Below are 13692 nucleotides of genomic sequence, written 5' to 3'. Positions count from 1 at the left end.
TGCATCACTAGTGATGTATACGGATGATAAACACAGCCGGCAGAGAGTGACGTCACCAGTCATGTGCCCCATGGCAGCATTGGGAAAAGAGGACAATTTGGAAACTGTAAGTGCATTACAAATGTATTCACATTCCCAAGTTAAAAGCATTAACACATACAAGTTTTAACTCGGGAAAACCCCTTTAAAGTACTGAGCTTGGTACTTGTGCTGTATTTATGTACTGTGCTTGGTTCTGGTGCTGTATTTATGTACTGAGCTTGGGTCTTGTGCTGTATATATGTATTAAGCCTTATTCTGGTGCTGTATAAACATGTACTGAGCGTTGTTCTGGGGCTGTATTTATTTACTGGGCTTTGTTCTGGTGATATATGAATGTTTTGAGCTTGGTTCTGGTGCTGTATTTATGTACTGGGCTTTGCTCTGGGGCTGTGTTTATGTCCTGGGCTTTGTTCTGGTGCTGCATTTATATACTGAGCTTGGTTCTGATAGTACATATATTTACTTTTACCTTAAGGTAAATGTAGAATTAAACAACAGAGACTACTGTTTTTTTTAAGGTACATTCATGCACAGATTTTTTTTCCGGAAACCACATGCAATTTAAAGCTCTTTTTTAGGGTCAAAGCATTCTGCTTTCTCATTTCTGTATGACTCATTATGTTTTTACAGCAAATTCAAGACAGTGCCAGATCTGTGGCCGCCTAAACAGAAATCTGTAAAAGTATTGTATGGTGTCTTCAGTTTTGGCACACTTTGTAAACTGGCCAGGCCCATGGTACCCTTAATCTGACCCTGGTTATATGTAGTTTAATATTGCTATTGAAAGTCATGTATACGATTAAGGCAATACTGTGTCACAACCTACAATATAAGAGGAAGAAAAATGCTGAATTGAGAATTAATATTAATAGTACTTCTATTACTATTATTTCTTTATGTAATATAATTCAAACATTTCTAATTGGCAGGAAACATGTCCGCAAAAATGTAAAAATCTACATGTCTTAGACTAAATTCTTTCTGGCAAAAGAAATAAAACTTATGGAAACTGCTAGATCTAAAGCTTGTCATTTATAGTAATCACTCAGGAGTGTTCCAATGTCACACAATTCCCTTAACTGGCATTTCTATAAGAATAAAGACTTGTCAAGTCTGTGTTAGGCTCTATTTACACTGGAGTCACAGCTTCCGTTAATAATGACTGATGGACCCCATTGACTAATAATGGGGTCTGTTGGGGTGCTGTGGAGATTCCCATTGTTTTAGCAGCAAGAATAGCATTGCATGCTATGCTATTATTGCTGTCAAAAGTGACGGAAACCCCATTAAAATCCCAGACAGAATGTCATAGTGCAGGTTATAACGCAGCCTAACTTATCCACAAATTCATGGTTCTTGTGTGACCATAGATGCAAATTCATTTATTTTCTACACTGGCTGGAATCCAACTGACACACTTGGTTCTAGTTATCAATACAAACCATTGTTCATCAATACTCAGAATTTCCAAATATCAATGAACAGTCATCACAGCAGATAATCTGCTTTCTTGTCCTTGTTTTGCTAGAGGAAATGCCACTAGTAACTGCTTGGGAATCCCCCAGGTTACGTTTTACAAGTGATACCACAGAGTTCCATAGGAAACAGCTCTAGGGATATTACCTAGAAACATTTACTATAAAAATAGAAAAATAAGCAACTATCCAATATAAACAGCTTGTACAAAAGTGTGTTTTATGCGATGTGTTTTATCTGTTTGTGTGAACTTATTTATGTGTTGTTAGCATTCCGTTTTACACTTTTTCCGTTTTATACTACCCTACCTGGTAGTGCCACACAGCCCCCCTCCCTGTAGGTAGCGCCTTTGGGGTTCCCTCTAGGAATGGAATCCCCAGCAAAAGCATTTCCGACACTTTGCCTAGGGATTGCACTTCAGGAGAAGCCCCTGACGTCAGCACCCGGCGGCCGAGTGGGCCCCCTCAAGTGTAGTGGGCGGCGGGTGCTGACGCTGCCGTCATCACGGCCTCACTGTCTATATATGGACAGGCATGTAAGGAGGAGAGAATGAGTCCCAGGCAGAATGCTAGCGGCACTGCTCTGGGACTCCGTCTCTGGGGAAACCCTTGACATCACTGTCCATATATAGACAGTATTGTCAGGAGCAGAGCAGTGTCCCAGCCCAGGCAGAGTGCTAGTAGTGACTGACGCCAGGCCTGTATGTAATACATGGTCACTGCCAAGTCCTTCAGAGTGAGAGACGCTCTTTGCAATGGCTCTGGCTAACAGAGGAGGGACCCCAGCAAGGAACCTTCTTAATGGAATCCTTATGTTCTAATAATGGACAACCCCTTATAATATGTCTCTGTGCTTGTGATAAATAACGTCAATTGGCCGGGTTATCATAACCATTAAATGTGATTTGCCAATGCATTAACGGATGTCACCTTTTTCAAGTTCAGGAAAACAGTTTAGGGTTTTTCTTGACTGCGGAAAATGAAACTTTATATCACTCTGTAGCGAACATTCGTCTCACATTATTTCTCGGTTGACAAAACATAGACGAAAGGTAACCAGGAAAACTTTTTGCTGGCGCATAACTCTTTTGTATGTTTTGCATTTACTTTTATGGCAGTTTTAATATCTAGTCATTAAAAAAAAATCAAACTGGCCATCGGAGTGACCTAACTGACTCCTACAGGAATTTGTCCACCCTTTCATTGTGAGCACAGCTGTGAGATACAGGGAATAACTTCAGTAAATATATTCTGTGTACATTACAGCACTGCAGAATGTGTCAGCACTATAAAAGTAAGTATATATACATTTTTAGGCCCCATGCACATGACTGTATTTTCTATGGGCTACTGACACCTTTCCGTATTTTTATAGAAATGATAGAACATGTCCTTTTTTTGTCCGTAATTACGGAACCGACTCCCCATAGAAGTCTATGGGTGCTCCCGGAATTACGGATGGCTGTAGATGTGCATCCCTAGCCATCCGTAATTCCGGAAGCATTGCTATGTGACGCCAGGGGATTATCCAAGATTCCTCCCTGTTTTTTTGTTTTTTTTTGCGGATCCGAATGTATTACGGATGCACTACAAACCGTATTTACGGACACCCTTCTATATATGCAGATGATTTACGGATGACTATAAATTACTGCGGATCCGTATTCACGGACAATATTTACTGATGGATGAAAAATACGGTTGTGTGCATGGGGCTTAACAGAACTGGTTACCAGTATAATATCTAAAATACAATTTTCTAAATTAAACAATCTTAAAAAATGATCCTCACCTTCACAAAATTCTAATATGTGGACTACATCTCCAATTTGAAGGGAAATTTGTGGTGATCCTCTGCTTGTAAAATTACAAATTGCTGTAAGAAAAAAAAGAATACATTTTACAAAATAAAAGTACACTGAGGTATAAACCCTTGCTATTCTTGGCTTGGACTGCCATCTCATGGTCATTGCTAAAATTGAAGACATAATCCCACTTATTAAAACAATAGAATTTATTATTCCAAACTTTCTTCATTCAAAACTGAAAATGTAGCTTTGGATAAATTTACTGCCAATTTCCTAAACAACTCATCAACTTTTATTGACTAAGAACCCAAGTAATCAGTATTGAAATAGGGGACTGCACTTCCTTAGGGTCCTTTTACATCGGCCAATATGGACTGTAAAAACTGACGCTGATCAACGAGACAGTGGCCTTTAGACAAAATATCAAAAATATAAAGATAGATAGATATTAAAATAAATAGGAAAAAAAAAGTTGGCCATTGTATGCAACTGTTGATATTTATATTTGAAGTTTTATATATCATATTTAAAGGCTATGTAAACCTTTTGAAGTCAAATTTAGAAAAACAAAACAAAACTGTGTATAATGTGATTTCATGCAACTTCTAAATAGGTTTTTATATACAAAATATACTTTTTGAAATACAGCTTCTATGTATCTTGTATACATAGAAGCTCTATCTTGCCATCTAAGCCGAATCTTTCAGATCTGAAGGACTGTTGGCTCGGGTAAGAGTGGGTTCCGCATGTCTCTGACACGCAGAATCCACCTGTTATCAATCACATCTAAGTTCATAAACTTAGATGTGATCGATAACAGCTGGATCCTGTGTGTTAAAGACACGCAGAACCAGCGCGCACTGAAGCCTGCAGACCTGACGGATTCGGCTTGGATGACAAGCTAGAGCTTCTATGTATATGTAATACATTTAAAATGTTAATAAAAAAAGCTAAATATAAATGCATAAAATCACAGAACACACAGTTTAAATTTTTTTTTTACTTCAATGGTTTGCATAGCTTTTAACCCTTTCACTCCCGGGACAATTTTCACACTTTTGACAAACAAAAATAGAACCTGAATAATAAAATAAAAATATATATATATTATACCTCCAGTATACCTTGCCACACCAATGCAACGTTTTGGAGGACTGCCATCCTTCTCATGCTTAAAAAAGGCGGTTTCCAAAAACGTTTTATTGGCTTCGCCTCTCCTCGTAGAGTCTCCGCATTGAATTGAGTTTCCAGGAAAGTAATCAACTTTGGATGTTCAATGGACATTTTCACTATGGGTAAATAGTACACATAGTATCTGATGCCACTCACAGTGTCTAATGTAGATAATGCCACCCACTGTGCCCCCTGTAGATAGTGCCGCTTACTGTGTCTCCTGTAGATAGTGCCACAATCACAGTTCCCATGTTGTCCTGCAGCAATGCAGGCCTTTTCACTTTAAAATGACTACTGCAACAAGAATATTGCACATAGAGCTTTGATCCTGGTATAATGTGAAAGCGAAGATTCTGCCTTCTCTAATTCATAGCAATCAGCTGAAAAAGGTGATATCCGCCACTGGAAGGGAAATGTAGCATTACATGACAGCCATTCAAATGCATGGGCAGGCCGTGTCCTTCTTTGACATTCATATGTCATAAAAGGACATATTTAAATACAAATTCCAAGCTTTCAATTCATATTGTCCAGGAGCCAGAAAAAAAGCAGAAAGCCTGGTTGTCAGGAGTCAGTATGTGGGGGATTTCTGCACAAATACAATAACAGACAGGGCATCCTATAAGTTACTCCATCATGGCCTCAAATCGGAGAAAATGTTGCCAGTGTGTGAATTCACCACGGTTGTACTGCACTTCGGTACAGATTTTCAGTGCAGAATCCGCAACAATTCCGCTGTGATTGTGTGATGTGTGAATGTGAACAAATACAAACATGCACAAACTGTATGCCAGGTCTGACCTGTACAGTCACACCATGACACTTTATTTGCAGCTCAGGACGAAATAGTAAAGTGTGTAAGGTGTTATTAGCAGTCCCCCCTCCCCCTCGCCAAAAAAAATGGCAAAACTGTTTGATAAATATGATGGAAGACACCTGCAACATATTTTAGTCTTATTTAAAAGAACAAGGAAAAGAAGATTATTCAGAAAAGGATCAGGTAAATTTAGCAAAATTCCGACATGTCAGTGAAGATAATAGAGAGTTTAAAGGGGTTGTATTATTAGAGACAACCGCGTTCAGTTTCAAGTCATTGCAGCAAAACGTGGCCGCTGCAGGGAGGTGCAGTATTACACTGGTTATTCGGTAGTATCACATAGATGGTTTGAGTGCACCAAAGCTGGGCCCTTGGTTTTGGCTCATAGAGGAAAGTTCCGAACATGGGAACCTCTCTACAATTTCCATAAGCCCGAATAGGATATATAACTGTATACATCATCACCTCATTTTCCCCCTTGAGTCCCATAGTGCACCAGACATTAAACTACCCCCTCGGCATGAGTTTTAGCACGATTCTCACACAGACACTAAGTGAGAGATACTACTGCAGCTTCTTCCTCTTCACCCCTCCTATTTGTGTTGGAATTACTATTTTATATGATTTTTTTTCAGTGAGTAAAGAGGTTTCTGAACATTTATAGGGAGCCTGCCGGCAGGGAAAGAGGAGCTACAGACTGCTGGACCATAAAGAAGATGCTACTTTACCCTGATAAGATATATTACAGTTTCATATATTTACATATACTGCTGATTAATGCAAAAATTTTATAACAATAAGTACACTTCTGCATAATTAATTAAAAAACGAAAGTGTATCTCACATGTCTTAATTCTCTTTCATTAGGTATGTTCGTAAATAAGTGGAATCCAATAGAATATCTTATAAAGAGATCAGTCATATCAATAACGGCTCCTGTATAAAGAGACACTAGTAAAATAGTCAAATGTTTTCTGTAGAAAACAAAGCAGTAATAGTAGTGAGTTTTATGTGAGTGAGTTCAGTGAGTGTTTTTATTAACCCCTTAAAGAGGCTCTGTCACCAGATTATAAGTGCCCTATCTCCTACATAATCTGATTGGCGCTGTAATGTAGATAACAGCAGTGTTTTTTATTTTGAAAAATGATCATTTTTGAGCAAGTTATGAGCAATTTTAGATTTAGTTTCTTAATGCCCAACTGGGCGTGTTTTTACTTTTGACCAAGTGGGTGTTGTAAAGAGGTGTATGAGGCTGACCAATCAGTGACCAATCAGCATCATACACTTCTTATTGCTCCAGCCCAGCTTCTTTCACTGCATAACCACACTGTGCTGTGGATCATGCTGGGCTGAAACAATGAGAAGTGTATGTGGCTGATTGGTCAGCCTCATACACCTCTTTAGAACACCCACTTGGTCAAAAGTAAAAACACGCCGAGTTGGGCATTAAGAAACTAAATCTAAAATTGCTCATAACTTGCTCAAAAATGATTGTTTTTAAAAATAAAAACCACTGTTGTTATCTACATTCCAGCGCCGATCAGATTATGTAGGAGATAGGGCACTTATAATCTGGTGACAGAGCCTCTTTAAGGACACAGCCTGTTTTGGCCTTAAGGAAGCCAATTTTTTCAAATCTGACGTGTCATTTTATGTGGCAATAACTTTGGAATGCTTCTATGTATCGAAGCGATTCTGAGATTGTTTTCTTGTGACACAATGTACTTTATGTTAGTGGTAAAATTTAGTCGATATATTCAGTGTTTATTTGGGAAAAACACCAAAATTCAGAGAAAATTTGCAAAAATTTGTATTTTATGTAACGGCTTGTAAGACAGATAGTAATACCACACAAAATAGTTACCAGTTAACAGTTCCCATATGTCTACTTTATGTTGGCATCATTTTTTTTAAAGTTATTTTCTTTTTCTAGGACGTTACAAGGCTTCTAACTTTAGCAGCAATTTCTCACATTTTCAAGAAAATTTCAAAAGGCTATTTTTTCAGAGACCAGTTCAGTTGTGAAGTGACTTTGAGGGCCTTGTATATTAGAAAGTCCCCATAAATCACCCCATTTTAAAAACTAGACCACTCAATGTATTCAAAACAGCATTCAGAAAGTTTCTTAAACCCTTTAGGCGTTTCACAGGAATTAAAGCAAAGTGGAGGTGAAATTTACCATTTTAATTTTTTTTGCCAAAATTCATTGGTAATACATTTTTTTCTTTAACGCAAAGTTTTACCAGAGAAATGCAACTCACTATTTATTGCCCAGATTCTGCAGTTTTTAGAAATATTCAACATGTGGCCCTAGTGTGCTTATGGACTGAAACACATGCCTCAAAACCAAAGAAACACCTAGTGGATTTTGGTGTCTCCTTTTTTTTAGAATATATTTTAGGCACCATGTCAGGTTTGAAGAGGTCTTGTGGTGCCAAAACAGTGGAAACCCCCCAAAAGTGACCCCATTTTGGAAACCACACCCCTCAAGAAATCTATCTGCGGGTATAGTTAGCATCTTATTGGAATTAGTCTGTAAAAATGCAATCTACTTTTTTCTGAAAAAACTGAGACATTTTTAATTTTTACAATGAATAAATGAGAAAAAGCACCCTAAAATTTGTAAATCATCTTCTCACGATTACGGCAATGCCTCATATGTGGTAATAAACTGCTGTTTGAACCCACGGCAAGGCTCACAAGGGAAGGAGCACCATTTGGATTTTGGAGAGCAAATTTTGCTGGAATAGTTTTCAGTGCCATGTTGTGTTTGCAACTCCCTGGAGGGACAAAAACAGTGGAAACCCAGCAAAAGTGACCCCATTTTGGAAACCACACCCCTCAAGGAATATTTCTAGGGGTATAGTTAGCATTTTGACCCTATACGGTTTTTCCAGAATTTATTGGAATTATGCCGCGAAATTGAAAATCTAATATTTTTCTAATAAATATGTCGTTTTAGCTCATATTTTTTCATTTTCACAATAGATAAAGGAGAAAATGCCCCCCAACATTTGTAAAGCAAACTCTTCTGAGCACATCAATACCCCATATGTGGTAATAAACTGCTGTTTGAACACACGGCAGGGCTTCGAAAGGACGGAGCACCATTAGACTTTTGGAGCTCAAGTTTTGCTGGAATGGTATATGACATTTGCAAAGCCCCTGAGGGGCCAAAACAGTGCAAACCCCCGCAAAAGTGACCCAATTTTGGAAAGTACACCCCTCATGGAATTTATCTAGTGGTATAGTGGGCATTTTGACCCAACTGTATTTTTGCTGAATTTATTGGAATTAAGCAGTGAAAATGAAAATCTGCATTCTTTCCACTAAAATGTTGCATTTTTTTCATTTCCACAAGAAATAAAGGAGAAAAAGCACACCAACATTTGTAAAGCAATTTCTCTCGAGTACGGCAATACCCCATATGTGGTAATAAACTGCTTTTTGGACACACGGCAGGGCTCAGAATAGCGGGTGTGCTACTTGGCATGAAGATTTTGCTTGATAGTTTTTTGGGCACCATGTCGAATTTGCAGAGCCCCTGAGGTACCAGTACAGTAGAAACCCCTGAGAAGTGACTCTATCTGGAAACTATACCCCTCAGGGCATTGATCTAGGGGAGTAGTGAGAATTTTGATCCCACAGGTGTTTCATAGATTTTATTAGAATTAGGCATTGAAAATGAAAAATTATTTTTTTTCCAAAAATATGTCGTTTTGCGGCCAAATTTCTATTTTCACAAGGGGTAATAGGAGAAAAAACAACACACAGTTTGTTACATAATTTTTCGCGAGTACGGTAATACCTCATGTGTGGCCCTAAACTGCTGTTTGGGAACATGACAGAGCTCAAAATGGAAGGAGCGCCGTTTGGCTTTTAGAGAGCAGATTTTGCTGGACTGGTGTACAGGCGCCATGTCACATTTGCAGAGCTCCCTTAGGTATCAGAGTAGAGTGTAAAACCCTGAGAAGTGACCCCATTTTGTAAACTACACCCCTCAAGGCATTTATCATTTGCCTGGACATATGACAGGGCTTAGGAATGAAAGAGCAAATGCACATGTGAGGCCTATTTTGGTGATTTTCGCAGCATTGGCACACAATGGCAGGGCTCCGGGGTCAAGCAGTAAAACAAACTCCCAAGTAGTGACCACCATTGAGGAAACTGCACCCCGCAAGGCATTTTTTTAAGGGATGTAGTGAGAATTTTGACCCCAAAAGTTGTTTTTTTTATTAGAAATGAACGCTGAGTGGATGGTGCAAAAGTGAAAATTGCAATTTTCCACAGGTATATGCCATTTTAGTGCACAATATGTCATGCCCAGTTCGTGCTACTGAAGACAAATACCTTAAACTGTTAAGCGGGTTCTCCCGGGTATGGCGATGCCATATATGTGGATGTAAATTGCTGTTTGGGCATGCTGTAGGGGTCAGAATGGAGGGAGCGGCATTTGGCTTTTGGAGTTTGCTTAGTGGCAGTTCTGTTTAGGGTTTTGCTGGTATTTCAGTTTATAACGTGGGGGCATATGTAAGCTGTGCGGGGTACATCAGGGCATAATAAGAGGTTATAATAATGCAGTAAAAATAAATAATAATCCACAGATGTGTGGCCGGTGTCGCACTGATAAATAAGAAAATCTTATCCGCTTTTGGAACACTGCACATTTTCGCCATATTCTGAGACAGAATCTCTTTATTTTTTCTCCACCGGAGCCGTGTGAGGGTTTATTTGTTGCGGGACAATCTGTAGATTTCATTGATACCATTTTGGGGTACATACGATTTTTTGATCACTGTTTATTACATTTTTTGGCACGCAAGGTGACCAAAAAACAGCAATTCTGAAAAGGTCTTAATTGTTCTTTTTTTACGGTGTTCACCCTGGGCTATAAATTTTACTTTATTCTGCGGGTCAATATGATTACGGTGATACCATATGTATATATTTTTTTTATGCTTTGCAGCGTCTGCACATTAAAATCACTTTTGTTTCAAATAAAAAAAAAATTTGTCGCCATATTATGAGAGCCATAACCTTTTTTTATTTTTCCATCAAAAAAGCTGTGGGAGAGCTTGTTTTTTGCGGGATAGGCTGTAATTTTTAGTGGTATAATTTTTGGGTACATGCAACTTTTAGATCCCTTTTCTTATTCTGTTTTGGGAAGTGTAGTGACTAAAAAACAGTGATTCTGGAATGTTTTGTTATTTTTTTTTTTTTACGGTGTTCACCGTGCAGGTAAAATAGCATAATATTTTTATAGTTCGGATCGTTACGGATGCGGTGATACCACATATGTGTATGTTTTTTAAATGTTTTCCATTTTTTCCTATAATAAAAGGCTTATTATGGGAAAAAAGGCTGTTATTGTTTTTTTAACGTGAAAATTATTATTTTTTTTACTTTTTTACAACATTTTTATTAACTTTTTTTTTGTCCCACTAGGGGACTTGACGTCATGAAGCCCTGATCGCTATTTTAATACACTGCCCTACCTACATAGTGCAGTGTATTAGAGCTGTCAGCTATTCACTGAGAGCAAGCCTATTAAGGTATGTTTTCACGAGGTCATTACGTCCGTAATTGACGGACGTATTTTGGCCGCAAGGACCGAACACAGTGCAGGGAGCCGGGCTCCAAGCATCATAGTTATGTACGACGCTAGGAGTCCCTGCCTCGCTGCCGGACAACTGTCCCGTACTGTAATCATGTTTTCAGTACGGGACAGTTGTCCGGCAGGGACTCCTAGCGTCGTACATAAGTATGATGCTAGGAGCCCGGCTCCCTGCACTGTGTTCGGTCCGGGACTTGTGGCCGAAATACGTCAGTCAATTACGGACGTAATGACTTCGTGTGAACATACCCTTAGGCTTTACCTCCCGGAGGGGCCTAATAGGCTACCGTACTAGGAGGCCATTGTTAGGAGGCCACCCCCGTGGGTGCCGATGGTTGCCATTAGCAACCATAGGGTGCTATCTAACCACCTAGATGCAGCGATCACTTTTGATCGCTGCATCTAAGGGGTTAATCTGCCAGATCAGAGCCTAGTTCTGGTCCTGGCCGTTAGAGCAGGATGTCAGCTGTGAAAAATAGCTGACACCCACGGCCCTGGCAACCGTTGAAATCTATGGGTATGTGCACACGATCAGAGGCTTTTACGTCTGAAAAGACAGACTGTTTTCAGGAGAAAACAGCTGCCTCGTTTCAAACATTAAAGCTCCTCCTTGCATTATGCGAGGCGTCTGTGACTCTCGTAAATCATGAGCTGCTCTTCATTGACTTCAATGAAGAACGGCTCAAATTACGTTGCAAAGAAGTGTCCTGCACTTCTTTGCCGAGGCAGTCAATTTACGTGTCGTCGTTTGACAGCTGTCAAACGACGACGCGTAAATTACAGATCGTCTGCACAGTACGTCGGCAAACCCATTCAAATGAATGGGCAGATGTTTGCCGACGTATTGTAGCCCTATTTTCAGGTGTAAATCGAGGCATAATACGCCTCGTTTACGCCTGAAAATAGGTCGTGTGAACGCAGCCTAAACCGTAGAAGGCTAGAAACCAAGTAGATGCAGCGATCGCTTTTGATCACTGCATCTGAGTGGTTAATCGGCTGGATTGGAGCCTAGTTCCAGTCCTGGCCGTTACAGTGGGGTGTCAGCTGTCCCTGCTGTCTTATTCCGCCGATCGACTGTCATAAACAGTTGATGGCACAGTTCTGTCATTTTGATAGAGTGACAGTTGTTATAGCCAAGACGCACCGGTACGTCCCAGTGTCTTAAAGCACTGCAATACAAGATGTACCGGTGCTAGGGGTTAAAGGAGTTTTCCAGTTTTATGTAAATAATGCTTAATCACTGTATAAATCAAGTTATACAACTTTCTAATATACTGTGAGGCGAATTCACTAAGACTGGCATTACATATGCAAGTCTTCATCTAAAGAGCGCTGGGGTTAGATGCAACCAATTTATTAGGAGGTGCACACCTCTTAATAAATTAGGAGCATCTCTGGTCATCTATGCGCCAGCATGTAAAATGTATTAGATTTGGACTATAATTTTTGGGCAATTTCTGGTGTAATTAGTAGATTTGGCGGGCTTCAGAATTTGTCAGGCTTTGTTTGTGCTTGACTTGCTCGCCATGTTCAAGACATTTGTTTGCTGTCAGTGAATGAGAACAAATGTTTACATTCACAAGCTGCAAACTGTATACTTAGTTCTGCTCTCAGTTTAGACCTGAATACCATTGTATCTAGTCTAGACAATGCTCTGTGAGCTAGATACACTATATGACCAAAAGTATGTGGACACCGCCCCTAATTATTGAGTTCAGGTGTTTCAATCACACCCATTGCAAACAGGTGAATAAATTCACAGCCATGCACAGGGCCGCCATCAGCGCAATACTAGTAGTACTCCCGTCAGGGGCCCGGCCACATGGCTGATGAAAAGGGGCCCGCCAGGCTGTCAGCCCCCCTCTTAACACTCGCGTGCCCCCTCACAACGCTCGCGGTCCACTCCCTCACAACGCTCGAGGCCCCCCCACCTGTTGTAACTTTACGAACTGGACAGAGAAGATGCAGCATGAGAAGCAGAAGCTCCGTGTGGAGATCCCGCCCCCCAGTCAGCTCCTTCACAAGACAGCCGACCGGACCTGCAGGCTGGTGAGTGTTTCCCCCTCTGGATACTGCTTCCCATTCCTCCTAACCCCACTTGCAGAATATATAAAGTATGTTAAAATGCTTCTTGTTTTATTTTCGTTTTCCTAGCGTTTTTTTTTTTAAATTGCGCAGTTTTACTGCGATGATATAAAAATCGCGGCAAAACCGCAAAATTTGTGACGCGATTATGAAAATTGCATAAAACAAAAGGATACAAAACATGAAAAAATAGTGCTGTTAGGCTATATTCTCACAGTGCGGTCAAATCACGTTTTTGGCGCGATTTTGCAAAAATTGTGGCAAAAAGACTAAGGCCTTATTCAGACGGCCGTGTTTGGTCCGTGATATACGGAGCGTGTATCGGCCGTATTTCCCAGGCCGACCACAATTCATGGGGCCGGACTCCTAGCATCACAGTTATCAATGCTGCTAGGAGTCCCTGCCTCTCCGCGGGAATACCGTCCTGTACTGTAATGATACTTTCAGTACGGGACCGGGGACAGTATTCCCATGGGAAGGGAGGGACTCCTATGATTATAGATAATTGTGTTGCCAGAAACCCGGCTCCCTGAACTGTAGTCGGTCTGGGAAATATGGCCGATACATTTTTGGTGCGGATTGCGCACTGAAAATTCACTACATATTCAGACGAACATGTGTGAAATCAGCCGTGAAGAACGGACATTTTTCACGTCTGATTTGCACCTGTGCGGGTCC

General features: G+C 40.2%; 1 protein-coding gene across 1 annotated transcript in view; it reads right to left on the bottom strand.

Annotated features, from left to right (window-relative positions):
- Positions 1 to 4609, bottom strand: part of DOCK2 (dedicator of cytokinesis 2) — a 963684-nt gene extending 959075 nt beyond the window's left edge. The window contains exons 1-2 of the mRNA XM_075859372.1: positions 4450 to 4609; positions 3310 to 3393 (exon numbers count right to left, since the gene is read on the bottom strand). Of these exons, the coding sequence (XP_075715487.1) occupies positions 3310 to 3393; positions 4450 to 4609 (244 nt within the window). The remainder of the gene's footprint in view (positions 1 to 3309; positions 3394 to 4449) is intronic.
- Between the last annotated feature and the right edge of the window lie 9083 nt (positions 4610 to 13692).

The sequence above is a fragment of the Rhinoderma darwinii genome, chromosome 3, assembly GCF_050947455.1.
Source record: "Rhinoderma darwinii isolate aRhiDar2 chromosome 3, aRhiDar2.hap1, whole genome shotgun sequence".
Classification (NCBI taxonomy): Eukaryota; Metazoa; Chordata; class Amphibia; order Anura; family Rhinodermatidae; genus Rhinoderma; species Rhinoderma darwinii.
This window is presented reverse-complemented; position numbering and strand designations above follow the sequence as displayed.